This window comes from Dasypus novemcinctus, chromosome 9 (genome assembly GCF_030445035.2).
Source record: "Dasypus novemcinctus isolate mDasNov1 chromosome 9, mDasNov1.1.hap2, whole genome shotgun sequence".
In the NCBI taxonomy this organism is placed as follows: Eukaryota; Metazoa; Chordata; class Mammalia; order Cingulata; family Dasypodidae; genus Dasypus; species Dasypus novemcinctus.
In genome coordinates, this window is record NC_080681.1 from 74,889,537 (window position 1) to 74,909,463 (window position 19,927).

Consider the following 19,927-nt stretch of genomic DNA (forward strand, 5'->3'; position numbering starts at 1 on the left):
GGTGAGTTGTCTAGAAAGGTAAGTGAATGTTTGCCAGGTAAATGGAAAAAGGATGAAAGGGCCTCTGAGAAAGAAAGCAAGTTGACTTAAGGTCCTGAGCAATACCTGCTTAAAATCTCTCTTTTCTACTATACTATAAACTCTTTTTTTCCTCCTGCATCCTCTGTGTCTCCCACCTGAAAAAAACTCTCAATAAATATTTGAATGAATGAATGAATACCTAATGTTGACTTGTTCAGGAAATGCCATAAAATATTCTTGCACAATTTTCAAAAATTCTTTGAGCTTGGACTTTGCGTGCCATATTCCCTTCTCTCAATGGGCCCGTTTCCTACCAATGGTCCTTCATTCCAACAGCCTACTTTCTGAATTTTTTCTTTATAGCTCCTTTCATCCCAGTTTTTCTAGTAGTGCTTGAAATGTAAGGGGCTCTTAGGAAGTCAAATATTTCCAAGGTGATTTCAGCACATGGCAGATTCAAAATAGAGCCATTACAGGTTGTTGGTGTGGGATATTTACTATTCAAGCAGTATGGCCATTAACTGAAATGGAATTAATTGGGGAAAAATTAGCTTCCACACCTTGAATGTATATATAAGGAAAAATATGGTTTTATTTTGGAGGATCCATTGCTAGAGACTTGCCTTTTTTGCCAAATCCAAGTCTTTTACATTCTTCCCATGATAAACTTCCATCAATACTTATTTCACGCTCATAATCAAATCTAATGCCCAGGGAGCCTCCAAAGCATCTCTTGACATCGTTGCTGCTGATACCTGCAGCAGGTAAACAGAAAAAAACAAAAGGCCAAGATGCTAAAAGATAGTTGATATGAAAAAACAAGCTCACCATACTAAAAACTAGCTCCAATTTTGGAGTGTGATAGATCTGGGTTCCAATCCCAGGTCTTTAATCCAACTTCAGATTATTTTTCTGTGTTTCCAACCCAAATGCTTTTTGAAATGAGAAGGAAGATCAATTGCACATATTAGATGTTCAAAAATGCTAGTTACCTTTCCCACAAGGACTCATGCTCCACTGACCCTCCTTGAGGCAGCGATGCCATCTCCCCCATCTTCAGGTGCTCTTGTTCCTAGCACATTGCCTGGTCCATGACAGACCCTCCGGAAAATGCCTCCCTCCTCTCTTTTCATCATCTTCCCAAAGTTGAATCATTCTTCAAATTCCCATTCTAAGATCATTTCCTCCACGAAGCACTTTTGAATCAGAATAGTCGTGCTTTGTTTGTGTCTGAGTGAGCCTATTGGTCACAGTTCCTTTTGCCCAGACCCTCTTTGCACACCACAGAGGCTGAAGTCCTGCTAGAACATGGGTAGCTCACAAGGGGGCAGTCCTCCTGTCTTTCTGACCCAATAAGGACAGTAGTCTGACATTAACTGTCTGTGCTTTCCCACTTCTGACAACCCTTTGAGGAACCTGCATTTTGCAGATGAAGAAATAATGCTCAAAGCTCTAAAGTCATTTTTCTCCCATCACACAGCCCGTAAATAAACAGAGCTGGATTTCCAGCATAAGGTCTGCCAGGCTAGAGGAGGCTAGAAAAGTACACTGAGCAAGATAGGCGATGCTACAGATATCAACGCTGCGACTAAGAACATCTTCTCAAAGGCTGTGAACTGGGATGTGATCATCTATTTGTGTTTTGAAACATCATTAATTTTAATACAACTACAGATCAATTATTGCTAGTCGTAGTGTTATTTTGGCAACCACAAAGGAGAAATAATTTAGGCCTGCAATCCAATTGGTCTAAGCACTGAATTCAGTTTTTTCAAGGGAATATCAAGCATCGAAGTTTATCCACTAAACAGGAAACTCTTTGAGGGCAAGGAATTGTGTCCTCCTCCCCCCTCTCTCACAAGCATGGCAGCACAATATCTGGCATGAAGTAAGAGTTCAGTAAGTATTTTCAGAATGAATGATTGATAATTTTAAAAAATGAGTGCATAAGTGAATATTGTGAATTCTTTGGTAAGGGCTCTGATCAAAGGAATCTTAAAAGCCAGGGATCCTGAATTCAAATCCTAGTCATTGATTGCTGGTATGAGTTTAATGGGTCCCATGACCCCACTGGGCTTCAGTTTCTGCATTTATAGCGAGAAGGGCTTGGACTTATCCATTGCCATGGCCTCTTTGAACTGCAGTCTTTTGTACTCTGTGAATATCAGTTTCTGAATAATTCCTGAGCTGAAAGTTCCTGGGGGAAGTGATGCTCTCTGCACCAAGCAGAGGGTTGCTTCTGCTATTTTCATTCAAGCACTTTTAATTTTTTAATGCATTACTAATTGAGGAAGATTTAGCATATCTAATTGTTTTGATTAAAAAATGCTTCAACAGTGATAAACAAAAGCGGATGAAAGGAATTCACGGGCAGAAGCCAGAGTGATTACTTAGGTGAGTGGTGGAGTGCTGGTGAATTAAAATGACAGGACTGGCTGATTAATGGAGGCTGAAGGATACCTGTGGAGTGATTATGTTCATGAAGGGTCTGCTGACAGCCTGCAAGATGCTGCTGGGAGAATTCCAGCTTGATTTGAGTAGCACTAAGAACTGCCTCCTGAGAACCCTGAAGTAGGGTACCAGCCAGCAATGGGAGGTCTGTGGCTTATATACAATCATAGAACTTGAGAGCTACAAGTGTACTTAGACACCTAGCCCACACTTCTCATTTGTAGTTGAGATGCCCAAGGTTCATAAAGGTTAATGACTTTGTCTAGGGCCATTCAGCTAAAAAAATGGTGGGCCTGGATTCAAACTCAAGTCTATCTTGCTTAGAAGCCTAAAGTATTTCATGAAATTCAGTTATTGCATCAGACTAAAGAACTCTGCTTTCGGAGAGAAAAACTGAGTAAGCACCTACTCTGTGACATCCTAACACAGAGTGTGCTGGGCAATATAAATGCTATATGAATAAGATGAATAGGAATATGATGAAACCTGAATATGTGAGGTCCAGCCCTTGAGAAGCCAACAGGTTTTGGGCAATATATGAAATGAAGACTAATTTTTGGGAAGTGGATATGGCTCAACTGATAGAGCATCCACGTACCATATAGGAGGTTCAGGGTTCAAACCCAGGGCCTCCTGGCCCTTGTGATGAGCTGTCCCATGCACAGTGCTGCCATGCACAAGGAGTGCCATGCCACGCATGGGTGTTCCTCACATAGGGGAGCCCCATGTGGTAAGAGTGCTCCCCCGCAAGGACAGCCACCCCACACGAAAAGTGCTCCATGGCACCACACACACAGAGAGCTGATGCAGCAAGATGACGCAACAAAAAGAGACACAGATTCCCAGTGCTGCCAAGAATGCAAGCGGACACAGAAGAACACACAGCGAATGGACACAAGAGAGCAAAGAAGACAACTAGGGCGGGAGGTGAAGGGAAATAAATAAATTAATTAAATCTTCATTAAAAAAAAAGGAAAGACTAATTTTTACCCTGAGGATTGCTTTTTTCAGTTTACAATGCTTAGAAGAAAAATATCTCATTAAAAGCTGTGGGATATGCCAAACTAAGAGGTGCAGAGAACCAGTGTGAAGCCGAGATAAGGAAACTGGGGTAGGTGTGAGGATGGGGAAACTCAAACCTGATACTTAAATCTGGTTGTTGAAAGTGGCGTTGGAGGCCAGGACAAAGAATGAGAGAGATGAAGGCAGAGTAGAGGGGGACTAAAGGAGCAGAAGGCTGCAGAAATTGTGTAGAACATGTCTATGTGGTGTTGATAGACTGACAGTATATGTGGAACCAGGCAATGCTCTGCGGTTACTCCACACTCCATCCTAGGCTGGACTCCTTAGCTGTCAACTTTAGACCTGGTCAACGGGAGTTCGAGTTGGGTTTTTGAACTTGGTAAACTGTGGAGCTGAGGAATACTAAACACATCTAAATCATCTGCAGTTTCATGTATTTTGATTTTTAAAAATACAGATTCCTGGACCTACCTCTCTCAATTCTGATTCAGCCTTTCTGAGAAATCCTAACACTGTATTTTAAACATCAGTCCTAAATGATCTCTGTGCAGTGCATCCTGAACCAGATGTTGAATACCATAGTCCTACTGAGAACCTCTGATGGCCACTGCCCTGTCTCATTCAATGCCTTTGTCAATGTCTTGGATGTGGACTTAGCCAGGCTCATCATATCTGCCTGGAATAAGAAACTGAGAAAAATTTATATCTCACATAAAGAATCAGAATCCCAAAAGCCCTCAGAAGGTTGGATGGATAGATAGACTAAGTGTAGCAAATGAGTGATAATATCTTACCCAGGGGAACAAATACCAAGCACATAAGCACAATGAGGAATGGGCACAGCTTAATAGAAGAACAAGAGAAAAAGACCTTAGAATTTTAGACAACTTTCAGTTCAGTAGGGCAATGAAGCCAGGTGAAAAGCCAGTGAAAGTCATAATTCCTAAAGAAGGAAAGGATCATCTCACTCTTCTCTACATAAATTAGAAAGCCCAGAGTGAAGTTCTGGGAGCCACAGTTTGAAAAGGAAATAAGCAAATAGGGTATGGTCCAAGAAGAATAAGAATTAGGGTGAAGAAATTCAAAGCCACATACTTTGGGGAATATTCAAGGTTGGGGGATGTTTACTTGAAGGAAAGAAGAAATAGCTCTCTTTAAGAGAGAGCATTACAACTGGATTCAATTCTGGAGAGTTATCTTGAAGAAGAGGAAGTAGGCTTGTTGTGTGATTGCAATTACTAGGACCAAAGGGGCAGAAGCTACAGGAAGAGAGGTTTAGACTTGACACAAGGTAGATCTTTATGAAGGGTGGAGGCCAAGGAAAAATGAATTGTCTCATAAAGAAGTGGGACAAAGCAGAGGCTGGATCTTTTCTCATCAGGAGTATAGTAGAAGAGTTCGAAGACTTGACAAGTGGTCATTTAAGTTCTCCACTGATGCTGAGATTCTAAAGCTTTAGGAACACATCAGAACACTTTAAAAACATTTCAAGCAACTTTGTGCTAGGCATCTGGGAAATAAAGAGGACTAAGGCACGGTGCTCGTTCTCAGTGAGCTTACAGGCAAGAATGAGAAAATGAACGCGCCAACAGGCAATCTTTGCGCTGCATGATAAGGAACCTGATAAGAGGGAAGCGGGTCAGAGGAGGCTTATTTGGGGTCAGGGAAGGGCTGCTAGAGTTGAATCTGAAAGGGTGACTATGGATTAGCCAGAAAAAGCAAAGAGGACATTGAGAAAGGAGGTAGGCCTTGTGTCCCCAGCAGCAAGATTCTGCTTGGAAAGACCCACATGACCTAGACTTGAGAATGGAAAAGAGGGACATGCAAATAAGTCAAGACTCCCAAATAATTATGGGATCCTCCTTGTACCCTCCCACTCTAGTCTGATCTTCAGAAGAGTTGTTTTTTTCCCACTGGGTAGGTCAGGAGCCCAGTGGCCATGTCTCTGGCCACCTTGTCTACTGCTTGTTTCCCATCTAACCTTGGCTGTGGTGCAGGTGTGTAAGTTGTCCTCATGCTTCTGTGGGGATCCTACATAAATGTGTCTCTGAGGCAGAACCAGGCAGTTTCACTTCTGAGATGCCAGAATGCAGCAAGTCTCTGTCATCCCTCAGATTAAAAGCATCATGTGGAAAACAGCAGGTGTAATGCATTATTTATCTCTTTGCAACAAACAAATGCCATTCAGGTTGTTGTGATCTATCCACTATGTTGTTTTGCTATGTTGATTGCCCTCAGAGACAGACTCAGAAGGGAAAAGAACCACATAGTCTATTTCCTGCCATCATGCTGGAAAAGATGATTGGCTAGTCTGTTTATCCATTAAAAATCACACTTCTTCCCAATCACCTGAGAATGGCACAAGTACCTTTGTGCCTTTGCATATGCTGGTCCCTCTTACTAGAAATTCCCTTTAGACCTCTTTCATTCAGTTTCTCAAACTAAGTTTCAGAAATCCATCCCTCTATCCCTAACTACTCTGTACCAGTGTGCTCACAGTATCTATATATTTCTTTCTAGCATAAACGCACTCTTGTAACTGTCAATTTCTTGGTCTGTTCTTCCTACCAGACTGCAACTCGTAAGTCATCTCTGGGTTTACAAGGCTCAGCACAGAGTCTGGCATTTAACAAGCTCCCACAGGACTTCTCATGGATTGGCTGATTCAAATCAATCTATACAATATCTCTAAAATGTTTTGAGAGTCACAGGTCTTCTAGGTGAAGATATGAATTACAGTTTTGTCATAATATCTCATGGTTGCTTAAGAGTCGGTATTTTACAAAGCACTTTCATCTCCACTATCTTACTGAAGGCTCGCAACAATCCTGTGAGGCAAGGGGTATTTACCCATTTTACAGACTCTCTGGGATAAGGAAAAGCCATCATTGTGATGGTTAAGAGTGTGAGCTCTGATGTAAGAGTCTGACCCTTCATTAGTAGTTTGGTTTGAGTAAGTTACTTAACTTCTTTGTGCTTCATTTTCCCCATCTGTAAAGTGGGAATGATCGGAGTTTCTGCTTGTGAGTTTTGAAAAACAGTGTCTAGCAGAACTAAGTGTTCAGCAAATGTTAGCTATTATTGTTAGGTAACTTGTCCAAAATCCCATGACTAACCTGCCCTAGAACCAGGGTTTGAACTGAGGCATGCTATATCCAAGTTCAGTGTACAGTGCCATTTCATCACACTAGCCTTACTACTCTGCAGAGAAACATTTATCATGAGACATGATTAGCAATGGTGGCCCCAAAAGGAGCCTTACCAAGCCCCTCATTCCTTGACAACCTCATTCCACAAAGAAGCCCAGAGAAAGGAAAGTACGCTCCCAATGGATGTGCTGGGACTTCAGTCTCTGGTCCCTTGCATACATGGTCAGAGTTTTCCTTCACGGGCTCTGACCTTTCTGGGTGAATTCGGCCATGATGAAAGGCAGGCTAACTGAAGTCCAGGCTCTGAAATAGAGGCTGCCTGAGCTGTAATTCCACCCCTGCCCACTTACTTTCTGGGCCAGTTGTTTAACCTCCCTGTGCCTCAGTTTTCTCATCTATAAAATGGAGATTATAAGAATATTATTTCTTAGAGTGGTTGTGAGGATTATTGAGTTAACCCACGTCATGTAGGGTGCTTAGGACAGTGCCAGCAGTACTGGTCAAGTAGTACTATCATTACTATGTTGTCAGCGATGCTGCAGGCTCCAAGGAGACTGGGCTCTTGGGTCCTGCTTCCAAATCTGGAAAATTAGAGAATGAGAGTGGTTGAGGGATTTGTGAGAATAAATTTTCCTAATCAACATTTCTGTAGTATAAGCTGTTAGGCTGTGAGTAAAGAAGATAAATGGAACGACCCATATTTAACAAGTACCTACTATGTACTGGTAGAGATTCACCCTGTGTTACCTCATTTAATATCCACATATCACTCCATAACAGGTTTATATTGTTCCCATTTTGGAGATGAGTAAATTGAGTCTTAGAGAGTTGGTCACTTGTCCAAAGTTATACAATAAATACATAACAGAGCTGGGATTGAATCAAGGTCTGTATCTGAAGTCCATCTTCTCCATGCCACATTATATTGCCTAAGGGTGGCTCAGGGTATAATTTTGACACCATCCCAGATTTTCCTCTTTTAAGGCTGAGACTATTTTCAATGGTATTAGAGGTGGAAATTCAAAATCAGAACGGAATCAGGAAGATGGTGCTCAGAGTCTATAAGTTCTATCTGTATGCAGATGACTTAAGGGGAGTGGGGACAGAGCCAAGACACCAGGAGTCTGTCAGTCAATCAATACCATCTATCACCATGAAGCATGGTTGTCATAGTAACTGGGAATAAAGCCTGGAGCTTGTCAGAATCCAGTGCCTGTCTGTTCGGGTTGACTGGTTGGTTCGTGGGCACAGCAAAAGACCTGCTGAGCCAGTGCAGACTGATTAGCTGTGAATACAGAACCCTTTACAATCAGGCTCCTGCCCATCTCTCCCTCTTCATTGTCTAGTCCTGCTCAGATCCTTAAGAGTACATCCCTGGCTCTGCAGAGTATTAGCAAAGCTTTGGAGGATGCCCAGCATTTATGGGCTTATATTCTGAACCGCCTGGCTAGAAAGATATTGAGCTCCTACTCTGGGTCAGCCTCAGCCTACAAGAAAATCTCTGAGGACACACCATTGACAAGATGCATGCTAGAAACACACAGTTGCAATTTTATGAGGCATAGAGCCAAGTCTGATGTAAACTGGTGCACCTCAGATAGGCTTCTAACTCAAAATGGGGAGGTAGAAAGACTTCCTGGAAGAGTACTGTCTAAATGGAAACCCAAGGCTGAATAAGGGTTAGCCAGATGAAAAAGAGACAGAAGGGGAAGGGGAGCAGAATTCCAGGTTGAAGACACAGCACGTGCAAAGCCCCAAGCAGAAAATGAGTATGGTAAGTCCAGGTGTCTGCAGGTAGCTCAGTACAGCCCAGCCCAGCACCTGGGTGGGCAAGTAGTAGGCCATGAGGCTGGAGGTCTGAGCAGAGCCAAAGCATGCTCACTTGAGTGCTTCAGTAGCAACACCCTCCTGTTCTCAGTGTTTACCTTGCATAGCTCCTGCATTTTGACGTTCCTCTCTGTGGCTTCTGGGACACCTATGCTGGCTCCATTGCCCTTCAATGGGCAATCTTGGCATAACCCAGCTACAGGATTTTTCTCATAATGCACTGGCCTCAGGGGCAAGCCCCCCACAAACAAGGACTGACTTTTGGGTAAAACTGGACACTCATTTCCTACTACTCACCTTCACTCACTTGCCACTTCAGCCACTTCCATGCCACTCTCTCTCCTTGGAAGCCCCAACTCCCTTCTCCACCAGGCAAGCTCCTACTCCTCATTATTTTGGAGCAGAAAGAGACCTTTATCCTTCCCTCTGCACACATCTAAAAAAAAAAATCCCTCCCTAATGGCTATTGATGATATTTACTTTATATAAAGTGACTAAAAACATGTCTATAGTCAATGGAGCACACTGGCCTAAGACAGTGTTTTTCTTTTTTTTTGTCCATCCCCAAAAGTAGGAAATATATTTCACACGATGATCCAGCACAATACACATACAGCTAAAATAAATGTCAATACTTAACTATATTTCATGTGATGTATGCTCATATTTTCTATTCCTATTGTATTATATTTACTTCTGTTAAATGATGGTCACAACCCACTAAACTTCTTACATGATTTACTCATGGGCAAGCCTGCAATTTGAAACCTGAAGTTTAAAGACCCTTAGGTTGAGGCATATCTAAGACATTATATAGCATTTGGTTCAGGTTCCATGAGTTTGACCCCTGACTCCACCAACTAAAAGACCCCGGACAAGTTACTTAACATCTCTGATCCTCAGGCCTTCATTTGTAAAGTGGTGATTAAGTATTTAACTTCCAGTGTTTCTGTCAGATTTAAATGATATAGCACATTAAAAGTGCTTAACCCAGTGTCTGCCAAATAATAAATGCTTAGTAAATGTCAGCTGTCTTACCACCACTGCCACATTTTATGCTTCTGGTATATAGTATTTCAAATGAATGACAGAATGTGTGGAAAAGGAATGAATACTTGGAAAATACATAAAATCTAGATGTGAAGAATTTGATCCAACACTGAAGCATATCATGCCATTTACTTAATCTCTTTGGACCTAAATTTTCTCTCTATAAAGTTGGGGGAAATGATATAATGTGGTATGCTTTAAAAATATTAGGATTTATTATATATAAATACATTTTCCTAAAGCAAAAAACATTGGTTGATTCTACCAGAGAATAAAGAAATAACTTGATAGTTTGCTTTGTGCAGTAAGCAATACACCTGTCCATAAAGTAAATCATCCCTGATCACAATCAAATGATTATGACAACCAGAAACCCCATCTCCTTCTATGAAACCCTTGATGAGAGAGGCCAGGAATTAGTTGTGTTGATATCTAGACAGTTCTTGCCAGGTTAAAAAAGCTTAATAAATGTTTGTTAAATGATAAATTAAAGGAATGAATGGAAAAAAGGAAGCCAGGGAGGAGGAAGGAAGAGTGAACACAGAGCTATAATTAATACCAACTTCAGTGAGGTTTTAAATTCTATCCATGTAGCTTTTTCCACTCTCTGTGTTAGGTGGTAGACCAGCTGGTATGAGGGCCCTTCCTGGAGGGAAGATTAATAATGGGCCAGATGTACTGACCTTCACTGGAAGGATCTTTCCAGGGGTCACTGTTATCTGGAAGCCATCATGAGCACGAATGATGGAAACGCAGGCTCTGATTTGGGCAGTTGTTAACACTTTGAAAGATAGTGATGAGAATTCAAAGTGACCTTGATAAATGGGAGGAATGAATCCTCCAAAACTGGATAAAACTCCAGAGACAGAAATGAATGACTTTGATCAAAAACATGGGCAGGTACGGAAGGAGGCATGATTGCTGACGTTTCAAGTCCACAGCAAAGCATTGGCCACTGCTGGACATAATAATAATAATTTCCCTTCCATTTGAGCCTTGTTTCCAGGTTGACCAATTGCAGAGCTCTGTGAGATAGGTATTTTTATTATTCCAACTATACAGATGAGAGAGAGAACAGTTAAGTTTATAGAGTTAGTAACTGGAAAGATGGAGTAATAAACTTGTAAAGAAAACCAGTGTACTACAGCTATAACAGGTAACTTTTTTTTTTTTAAGATTTATTTATTTTTTTATTCTGCCCTCCCCCACCCCGGTTGTCTGTTCTCTGTGTCCATTTGCTGCGTCTTCTTTGTCTGCTTCTGTTGTTGTCAGTGGCATGGGAATCTGTGTTTCTTTTTGTTGCGTCATCTTGTTGTGTCAGCTCTCTGTGTGTGTGGTGCCATTCCTGGGCAGACTGCACTTTCTTTCGCACTGGGTGGCTCTCCTTATGGGGGGCACTCCTTGTGCGTGGGGCTCCCCTATGCAGGGGACACACCTGCGTGGCAGGGCACTCCTTGCGCGCATCAGCACTGCACGTGGGCCAGCTCCACACGGGTCAAGGAGGCCCGGGGTTTGAACTGCAGACCTCCCATGTGGTAGACAGATGCCCTAACTACTGGGCCAAGTCCGCTTCCCAGGTAACTCTTTTGAACTCTTCCTCTAGGACAGATACTGGGCCACATGCTCACATAGATACTTTCATTTCATACTCACAGCAACCTGTGATGTAGGTGATATCATTATTCCCAGTTAGAAGAAGAAGAAACAGAGCCTTTCAGAGGTTAATTAGTTTGCCTGAGAGTCACATGGATGGTGAGTGGGGGAGACTGGATTTGAATCCAAGCACTGTGGCTCAGAACCTACTGCAGCAACTGATATTTATTGCACTAAATATTTTCTGTGGATTAGTTTACTCCTCACAACTACTCTTTGAGGTAAATGGTACCAATACCTCCAGCTTGTAGGTGAGGAAACTGAGACTTAAATGCTTAGGTTTTTCATGGGCACCACTCTGCCATACTCATACCCAGCATTAAAAAGAAGAAACAGGGAAGTGGATATGGCTCAACTGATAGAGTGTCTGTCTACCATATGGAGGGTCCAGGGTTCATTCCCCAGGGCCTCCTTGACCCGTGTGGAGCTGGCCCATGTGCAGTGCTGCCACTTGCAAGGAGTGCCATGCCATGCAGGGGCGCCCCCCATGTAGGGATGCCCCACATGTAAGGAGTGCACCCCACAAGGAGAGCTGCCCCATGTGAAAAAAAAAAAGTGCAGCCCACCCAGGAGTGACGTCATACACTTGGAAAGCTGATGCAACAAGATGATGCAATGAAAAGAGACATATTTTTCTAGTGCCCCTGGATAATGCAAGCGGACGCAGAAGAACATACAGCGAATAGACACAGAGAGCAGACAACACGGGGGGTGGGGGGTGGGAAGGTGGGAGGGGAGGGAGAGAAATAAATGAATAAATAATAAATCTTTAAAAAAAAAGGAAGAAACATCTATTAAACACTTACCATGTGGCATGTACTTTGAATATGGGTTCCTCAAATAAACAAAAAAAAACCTTGTTATCATTCCTACTTGTGTCTTGAAGAAGCTGAGATTTAGAGAAAGTAAGTACTTTGATCAAGGTCATGCAGGTACTAAATGGTAAAACCAATATCCCCACCCAGATGTGTCTGATTCCAAAGTCTGGATTCCTTGCTACCATATCACCAGTATATTCCCTCATTCCTACAAACCCTGATCAAATGGCTTTACTACCTATTGACCCCACCTAAAAATTTAATCAATAATAGTAGCTACTGTTTGCAATGCTTATTTATCTCAGTACTTTTATAAATATTATCTTGATTAATTCTCATGATAGCATTTTGAAGTATTTATTATTATCTACCCACTAACTATGGGAAAACTGAGACTCAGAGATGTGAAGTACTAGCTTCTAAGTGGCAGTGCCTAGATGAAGACCAAGGTTATCTCACTCAGGACAAGAATTATATCCACTGCCATACTGCCTGCTGGTTTCCTTCACAAGCAAAGCATCAACAGAAGGCAGTTCTTTGCAGACCCCTTTCAATATGGACAAAAACCAGAGAATCATGACATTTTAGAGACTTGAGGTCTATTAATTTAACTCTCTACTTCCATTGCAGTGTTTCCTTTGCAGCATCTCTGATAAAAGGCATCATATCAGACTTGCTTAGATTTTTAATTGATAGAAAACATTCTCCTTCATGTGGCATTTTGGGGTACCAAGGGCACAGAAGACAAAACAAATGTGTCAAGACCTACCTATACTAGCCACAAAAGGAGTCTGCCACTTTTGTTCCAAAGTCACTTAGGGAATATTCACCTAACCACTGTCCTTTTCTCATTTTGTGTATCTTCTTGGCGAGAGGTATCTGCAGCGAGAGCACAACATAGTCATCAGTAGTAGTGAGAATGGAGAGGAAGGGATAGTTCATGGATACTGAGGAGGTGATGGATGAGACATTGAGGAAGAGGGAGGAGGGTAAAAAGTATTCCCAAGTTGTGAATCCTAATAAAGGCATCTGGGATGTAAAGGAAAGAAGCTGTAACTCAGAATATCTTGCTGTTGCTATTGTTGTTTTTCACTTTCCAGTGATGTGCCTTTTTCAGCCACAGTTCCTTCATCAGTAAAAATGGGGGAACTTCTCCTCACCCAAGATGGTTATAGAGATGAAGTGAGAAAATTGATAGGAGGGCCCTTTCTATGCAGCTTAGAACATTGTAGATGTTATTTCTCTATCTCTCCATGCTGGGTAAACTGAGAGGTTGGTGTGTCTCTGACAGAGAAAGAATTAAGGACAAAGAGGATTGGGATGAGAAGGACATGCTTTCCTAGAGGTACCAGCTTCCTGGTGGAGAGGTTTGTAAGCATTTGGAAATAAGTACAGGAAATAGGGATTCTGGAACAAAGCATTCCAGATGGAAATGTGGGGGTCACTCCTATGAAGGTATTATAAGAGTTGGAGGAAAGAGGATGTAAAGTTGAAGATATATTAGTAAATAATGACTGAGGACACATCTAAGGGCCATAACCACATTTAAGGATCAGCTGGAGAAGAAGAAAACTTTAAAAAAAAAAGATGGAATTTAGTGAGCTGAGAAGTAAGTTCAATTCAAGAAGTATTCATCGTGCACCAACTATGAACCCAGCTCTGTGCTAGGTATAAAGAAATATCCTAGGGAGAACAGGCATAGAACTTTTACATGCATATTCAAGGTCTAGTACAAAAGACAGGTTATGTAATCACAATTGGCATAACATATGCATTTAAAATCTATCTATCTATCTATCTATCTATCTATCTATCTATCTATCTATCTATATCTATATATATATATATTCTGGAATCCTCTCTTTGCTCCAGAATCCCTACCATTATTTCTCTACCAAGAAGCTGGCACCCCAAGCAAACACACCATGTCCTTCTCACCCTACTATCTTGTGTGTGTGAGAATGTGGTAGAAATATAGTTTAGAGGAGGGAGTCATTTATACATCACAACTTATACCAATTCCATTTGCAAGATCTCTTAAATTATACCTTCAAAATATATTCCAGATCTATCATATGCTTTCATCACCATCTTGTATCCCTTACCTGGCGATCAGCAAGAGCCTCCTAATTGTTCTCTCTGAGTCTATTCTCACTCCCTCTATTCTTGGTTCCACATAGTAGCAGGGTTATCAGCTGACACATAGATTAAACCATAGAATTTGCTGATAACCCCACAGTGGCTTTCTTTTTCAGTTCCATGGCTAGCAAGGCCCTCTGAGGATCTCCAGGCTTCCTGTCCAGTCTCAACTCCTGCCATTGTCCCCTTGCCCATAAGGTTTCAGCCACACTGGCACATTCTCAGTTCCCAAACATGCCATGCTCCTTCCTCTCACAGGATCTTTTTACCAGCTGTTCATTCAGCCCAGAATACCTGCCCCCTTGCCTTTGGAGTCACTTTCATATCCTTTGGACTTCATCTCAGTTTGAATTTCACCTCCTCAAAGAGGCTTTATTAGAGAAGTGGATGTGGCTCAAGTGATAAGGCCTCCACTTACCATATGTGAGGACCCAGGTTCGATCCCTGGGACCTCCTGGTAAAAAAGAAGAAGAGAAAGTGTGCCTGCATGGTGAGCCAGTGCCCATGCAGTGAATTGATTGCCCACACAAGTGCCCGTGTGGTGAGCCAGTGCCCACGCAAGTGAGTCATGCAGCAAGATGATGATGCAACAAAAGAGAGATGAAGGGGAGAGTCAAGGAGAAGCACAGCAGAGACCAGGAACTGAAGTGGTGCCACGGACAGGGAACCTCTGCACATCAGAGGTCCCCAGGATAGAATCCCTCTGAATCCTAGAGGAGAAAGATGAGATGAGAAGACAAAAAAGAGAAATAGATACAGAGGATCATACAGCAAATGGACACAGACAGCAAAAACAGCAGAGCAGGGGGAGAGGGAGGGAAAAAAAACTCTTAAAAAAAAAAGAGGCTTTACTAGATCATCCTAGCTAAGTGAGTGTCTCCTCCCCCTTCCCCTGCAAGTAGTCTCTACACTCTGTTCATTTTCTATAAGGCTCTTATAATATGTGATTATATACTTGTTGATATTTTCCCTCATTCAGGAAAATTTATTATGCCCCTACTATAGTCCCAGCACTGTTCTAGGTACTATTCCCTCAAGAAATTTCCACTCCAGAAAGAGGAGATTGACAATAAACAAACAAATATGCAAAGAGGGTAAGTACTGCATAAGTGATTTGCTGAGAATTAAAATAAAGTGATATGACAAAGAAGCGATTGACTGCATGGCTAAGGCAGAACTCTCTGAAGAGTTGGCATTTAAGGTGAGATCTTAATAAAAACAATCTAGCTGGGCAAACATCAGAGGGAAGGGTAACCCAGACAGAGGGGAGAGTTCATATGAAGACCCTAGGCTAAATAAGCTTAGTGTATCAGAATGTTAGAGGAAGAGCAAGGATGACAACAACAAAAGAAGGAGGAAAGGAGGAAGGGTGGAAGGAAGGAAGTAAAGGAGGGAGGGAGGGAAGGAGGAAAAGGAAGAGAGGAAGAAGAGAAGGGGAGGGAAGGGATAGGAAGGGGAGGCAGGAGTTACAGTATGGCAGGATACTCCTACAGTATTCAGGTGAGAGAAAGAAGGTGATTTGGACTAAGGAGATGGTAGTCAAGATGAGGAGGATGGAAGGAAGGAAGTAAAGGAGGGAGGGAGGGAAGGAGGAAAAGGAAGAGAGGAAGAAGAGAAGGGGAGGGAAGGGATAGGAAGGGGAGGCAGGAGTTACAGTATGGCAGGATACTCCTACAGTATTCAGGTGAGAGAAAGAAGGTGATTTGGACTAAGGAGATGGTAGTCAAGATGAGGAGGATGGATGCCACAAATACTTTAGAAGAAAAGTTAACAGTAATATGGGGCAGGAAGTAAAGGTGGAACTGGGGATGGCATCCTGATTTTTGGCTGTTGATTTAGTTTCCTACACGAGAATATGAGCTTTACAATCCTTTCCTTGCCTGGCACATACTATGTGAAACATGGTTGAATGAATGTGTGCATAAATCAGCAAAATATGGGAGAAGGGGCTGAGGGATGCCAGGGCAGGTTTCAGCACGGAGGGAGGGATACCTGTGCAATATGTCCTGTGCAGGATGAGCTGAAGTGTGTCAAGCCCTTAGACAAGGAAGAGCACTAGGGGCTGAGGGAACAGCGTGTGCAAAAGGAGGTAGGAAACATACAACTCGAATAGAACAGTGTCACTGAATTACTGAGTTCTACCTGGTAAATTGGCAGCACTGCTACTGGGCCAAACGCCAAAGAAGTCAGAATGGCTACTATTAATCTCATTGTCACACCTGGACACAAAGACAGATAAAGAGAGCTCCAAAGAAAGGATGAAGGCAAAAAAAAAAAAAATCTAAATCCAGAAATTCAAGCCGAAAGCCATACCAATTCCTACAGAAGATAGAGAGTTGTCAGTCGGAGCCCTTGAGGAAATCCTAGGATCCATTGAAGTCTAACATCACCTCTCCAACATCCAAGACTTTCCTTGATTTTTGATGCATCGTTTCATGCTGTCTTTGGGAGAGAAGCACTTTATTTAAAGGACACATTGGAAGAAAACAGCCTTGTGTATCCTCTGGGAAGAACCCAGAGTGAATCAGAGGCAAACCCAAGGACAGAAGAGACCCCCAGAGTAAACCTGCCCTTTGAGGACATGAATGTACAACATACAGGATGTTTCTTAGAAACAAGCACTTAATAGAATATAAATATTATTAAAGTCAGAGAAATCAAAGATACAGAGAGAAAAAAGAAACCAGTGATAAAGGAAAGACAGGGAAAGAGAGGAACTAGAGAGAAAAAGAGGGGAGAGGATGAAGCAGAGGAAGGCAACTAGAAAGAGAGAGTGAGGGGGTGAGAAAGAGGCAGAGAACTAGACAAACATGGAGAGGGGGTTGCATGAGTCTATTTGTCAAAGGGAAAGAAGGTGGATGTTTTGTTCTTTGTAGGTTAATATGTAAATGACATTCTGATTTATTAACGGTCTCCAGCAGATGAGGTGATGATTAGCACATTTCCATATTTATAGAAAAGCAACACTAACTTTCTGGATTTATAGAAAATCAGCTCTTCACAAATAGCAAATTGTGCTATTATCGACATATGGTTTTCTATAAACAGAGCTGAGGTAATTATCCCTGGGACAATTTGTCGGTGGGCTCCTTTTGAATATTAATCACATTGGAAGCCCATTTCTGCCTCACAGATTTTAAAGAGAAGAGGCCCCTAGATACCCCAGGCAATTAATTAGTAATCCCGCACCAAAGACAGGAGCCCACAGAAGAGGCTCTACCAGGACCACGTGGTGGACAGACCACAGGTCCAGGACTCTGACGCCAGATTCCTGCAAAGTAATTAACCTTCCTGATGAGCCTCAGCTTTGCTGTGGCTAAAGCTGGGACCACAGCAACCTCGAAGTGGTGTCAGGAAAATTAAATGAGAATATATGTGACAGTGCCTGGAACTTAGCAGGTGTTCAAAAAATGTCAGTTCTTTTTCCCTTCCACATTTTTTAATAATTCTCAAATTATTTGAATAAAGTTTTTCAGTCTTTTTTTCATGTTGATCCATAGTAAGCTATGCATTTTGTGTATGACCCTGTTTGTGTGTAAATGTATTTTTTTAACTGGAAAAAAATTTCTGGAAACAATAACTTTTCATCACTGCCCATGATCCACTCTATTTCTTGTTTTATTCTTTATGTTTTTGTTTGTGACCCATAATCTGCAGTTTGAAAAACACTGTTTTGAGAGCATAGGAACCATTTTTAGATTTGTTCACCATTGTAGCCCTAACATTAACACATAATAGATTCTCAATACATATTTGCTGGATTATAAAAGGGTAAACAGATGGATGAACTAATGAATTACCCTAGGCAGGAATCTGGATTAATATTCCCTCACAAACTCCCAGTCTTTTTTGCATACTAACTACATATTCAGCCCTGTGTTAAGTGCTAAAGAAATAGAAACACATCAGACAAGACACTTGCTTTCAAGAATCTTGCTATCTAGATGAGGACAAAAATATTAGCAACTGGAAAATTGTTTTGTAAAGATGAAACAGTGTGGAATTTATTTGAATGTGTTGAAGAAAGAGTGTGGCCGGCCTGGGTGAGGGTAGTGAGGGAAACTTCTTGGAACTGGGAATTTGAATTTGTCTTTGAGATATGGATAGATATGTCACCTTCTAGTCACTCACTGCCTAGGTCAGGGGTTCTCCAGTTGCAATGGGCATCAGAATCATCTGGAGGGCTTGTTAAAGCACAGGCTCCTGCATCTACTCCCAGAGGTTCTACTTTAGTAGGCCTCAGATGAAGACCTAAGAATTTGCATTTCTAACAAGATCTCAGGTGATGATGATGTCAGTAATTGGGGGCCCACTGAGACCATGGGGTTTAGAGTTTATTCCTAGCCATTCAGGATATTAGTCGAAGGAGTGATATCATCAGATCTGTAAAGCAGAAAATCATTCTGGTGACAATTGTCAAGGATGGGTTGGAAGGAGTGAGCCTGCCAACAGAGAGCATTCAGGAGCTGAAACAACAGTAAGGAAAGGTGATAGCCAACCTGCCGCTGATGGAGTGGAGAGGAAGAGTGGATAGATGAGGTCTGTTCAGGAGAGAGGATTGAATGGACTTAGACCTAGAGGGATGAGGGAGAAGGATCAATGTGGGATAAGTCTGGATTTCTGGCTTCACTGACTAATTGGGTGGTGGTTCCATAAGCTAAGAAGCTACATTTAAAACACATTTTAACATTTTAAATAACAAAATCCCCAAAGATTGTTTATCATTAAAGAGGTAATTGTGGTATAATAGAAAGGCCATAATTTGGGGAGGCAGACAAACCAGAGTTTAAGTCCTACTTATGGTGCTTATTAGCAAGTCATTTTACCTTTCTGGACCTCAATTCCCTGGAAATAATAACACTAATGTTACTTATAGAGTTGTCATGAGTCCTAAATTAAATCATGCATGGCTCATAGTCAGGGTACAGAAAACTGCAAACGTGCCCATGTATATGTGTTGACCACTGTGTGCAGAAAGCTTCTGCTCTACTTACCTAATGATTCCATTTTTTGTTTGTCAAGCACTAGGATATATTCATAAATACCACCCATTGATCCAGACGTGATGTAATGGGTGCCATAGTCATTGATGAACTTGGCATACATGCCGTAGTTATACTGGTCCGGCAGCTCCAGCAATGACTGCTCCATCCCTTCATCCAGCATAATATTGTTCCTCCTCATCTTGAATTGAGCAGTCTGCACCTTTGTGAAAATTTTCATGAACCTGAATTTCTGCCCATGACAACCACCATTGGATGAGGGAAAAGAACAGAGTATATATTTCACAACATGAGATAATACAAAAGGTCAACATTTAGTAATCATGTGAAATATGTATATTTACATATAAACATAAATAAAGTGTAGTATCATTATATTTTACAAGCATATGTGAGACACCAGTGCGTGCCAGGCTTCTTCTCTCATGCTTTCATCTCTGTTTCTATTGCCACTGCCCAGGTCCAGTTCTCACCAGCTCTCACCTAGGTTAGATACTGCACTGGCCCCTTTATTGTGCTCCCCGTGTCTGTCTTCCCCCATCCATTCCCATCCCCCGCTTCCCCAGCTCTAACCAAAGCACTACATTGAACGACGTCTTAGACTTATTATGTACTCATTAGAAATCATGCTTTGGAAAGTTTTTGATGAAATGGTAAAAGGCCAACACCATTCATTTCTGTAATTTAATGAACAAATATCTGCAGTGCCTAGTTGCCCCCATGTGTTATGCTGGGTGCAGAGGATCTAATCTTGAACAAGATCGGCTTCCAACCTCCTTAAATGCTAGTAGTA

General features: G+C 41.9%; 1 protein-coding gene across 1 annotated transcript in view; it reads right to left on the reverse strand.

The window, feature by feature from the left end:
* The window catches only part of C8A (complement C8 alpha chain), a 53,009-nt gene that overhangs the window by 7,944 nt on the left and 25,138 nt on the right, over positions 1-19,927 (reverse strand). Inside the window, exons 7-8 of the mRNA XM_004465497.3 lie at positions 19,126-19,366; positions 645-776 (exon numbers count right to left, since the gene is read on the reverse strand). Of these exons, the coding sequence (XP_004465554.1) occupies positions 645-776; positions 19,126-19,366 (373 nt within the window). The remainder of the gene's footprint in view (positions 1-644; positions 777-19,125; positions 19,367-19,927) is intronic.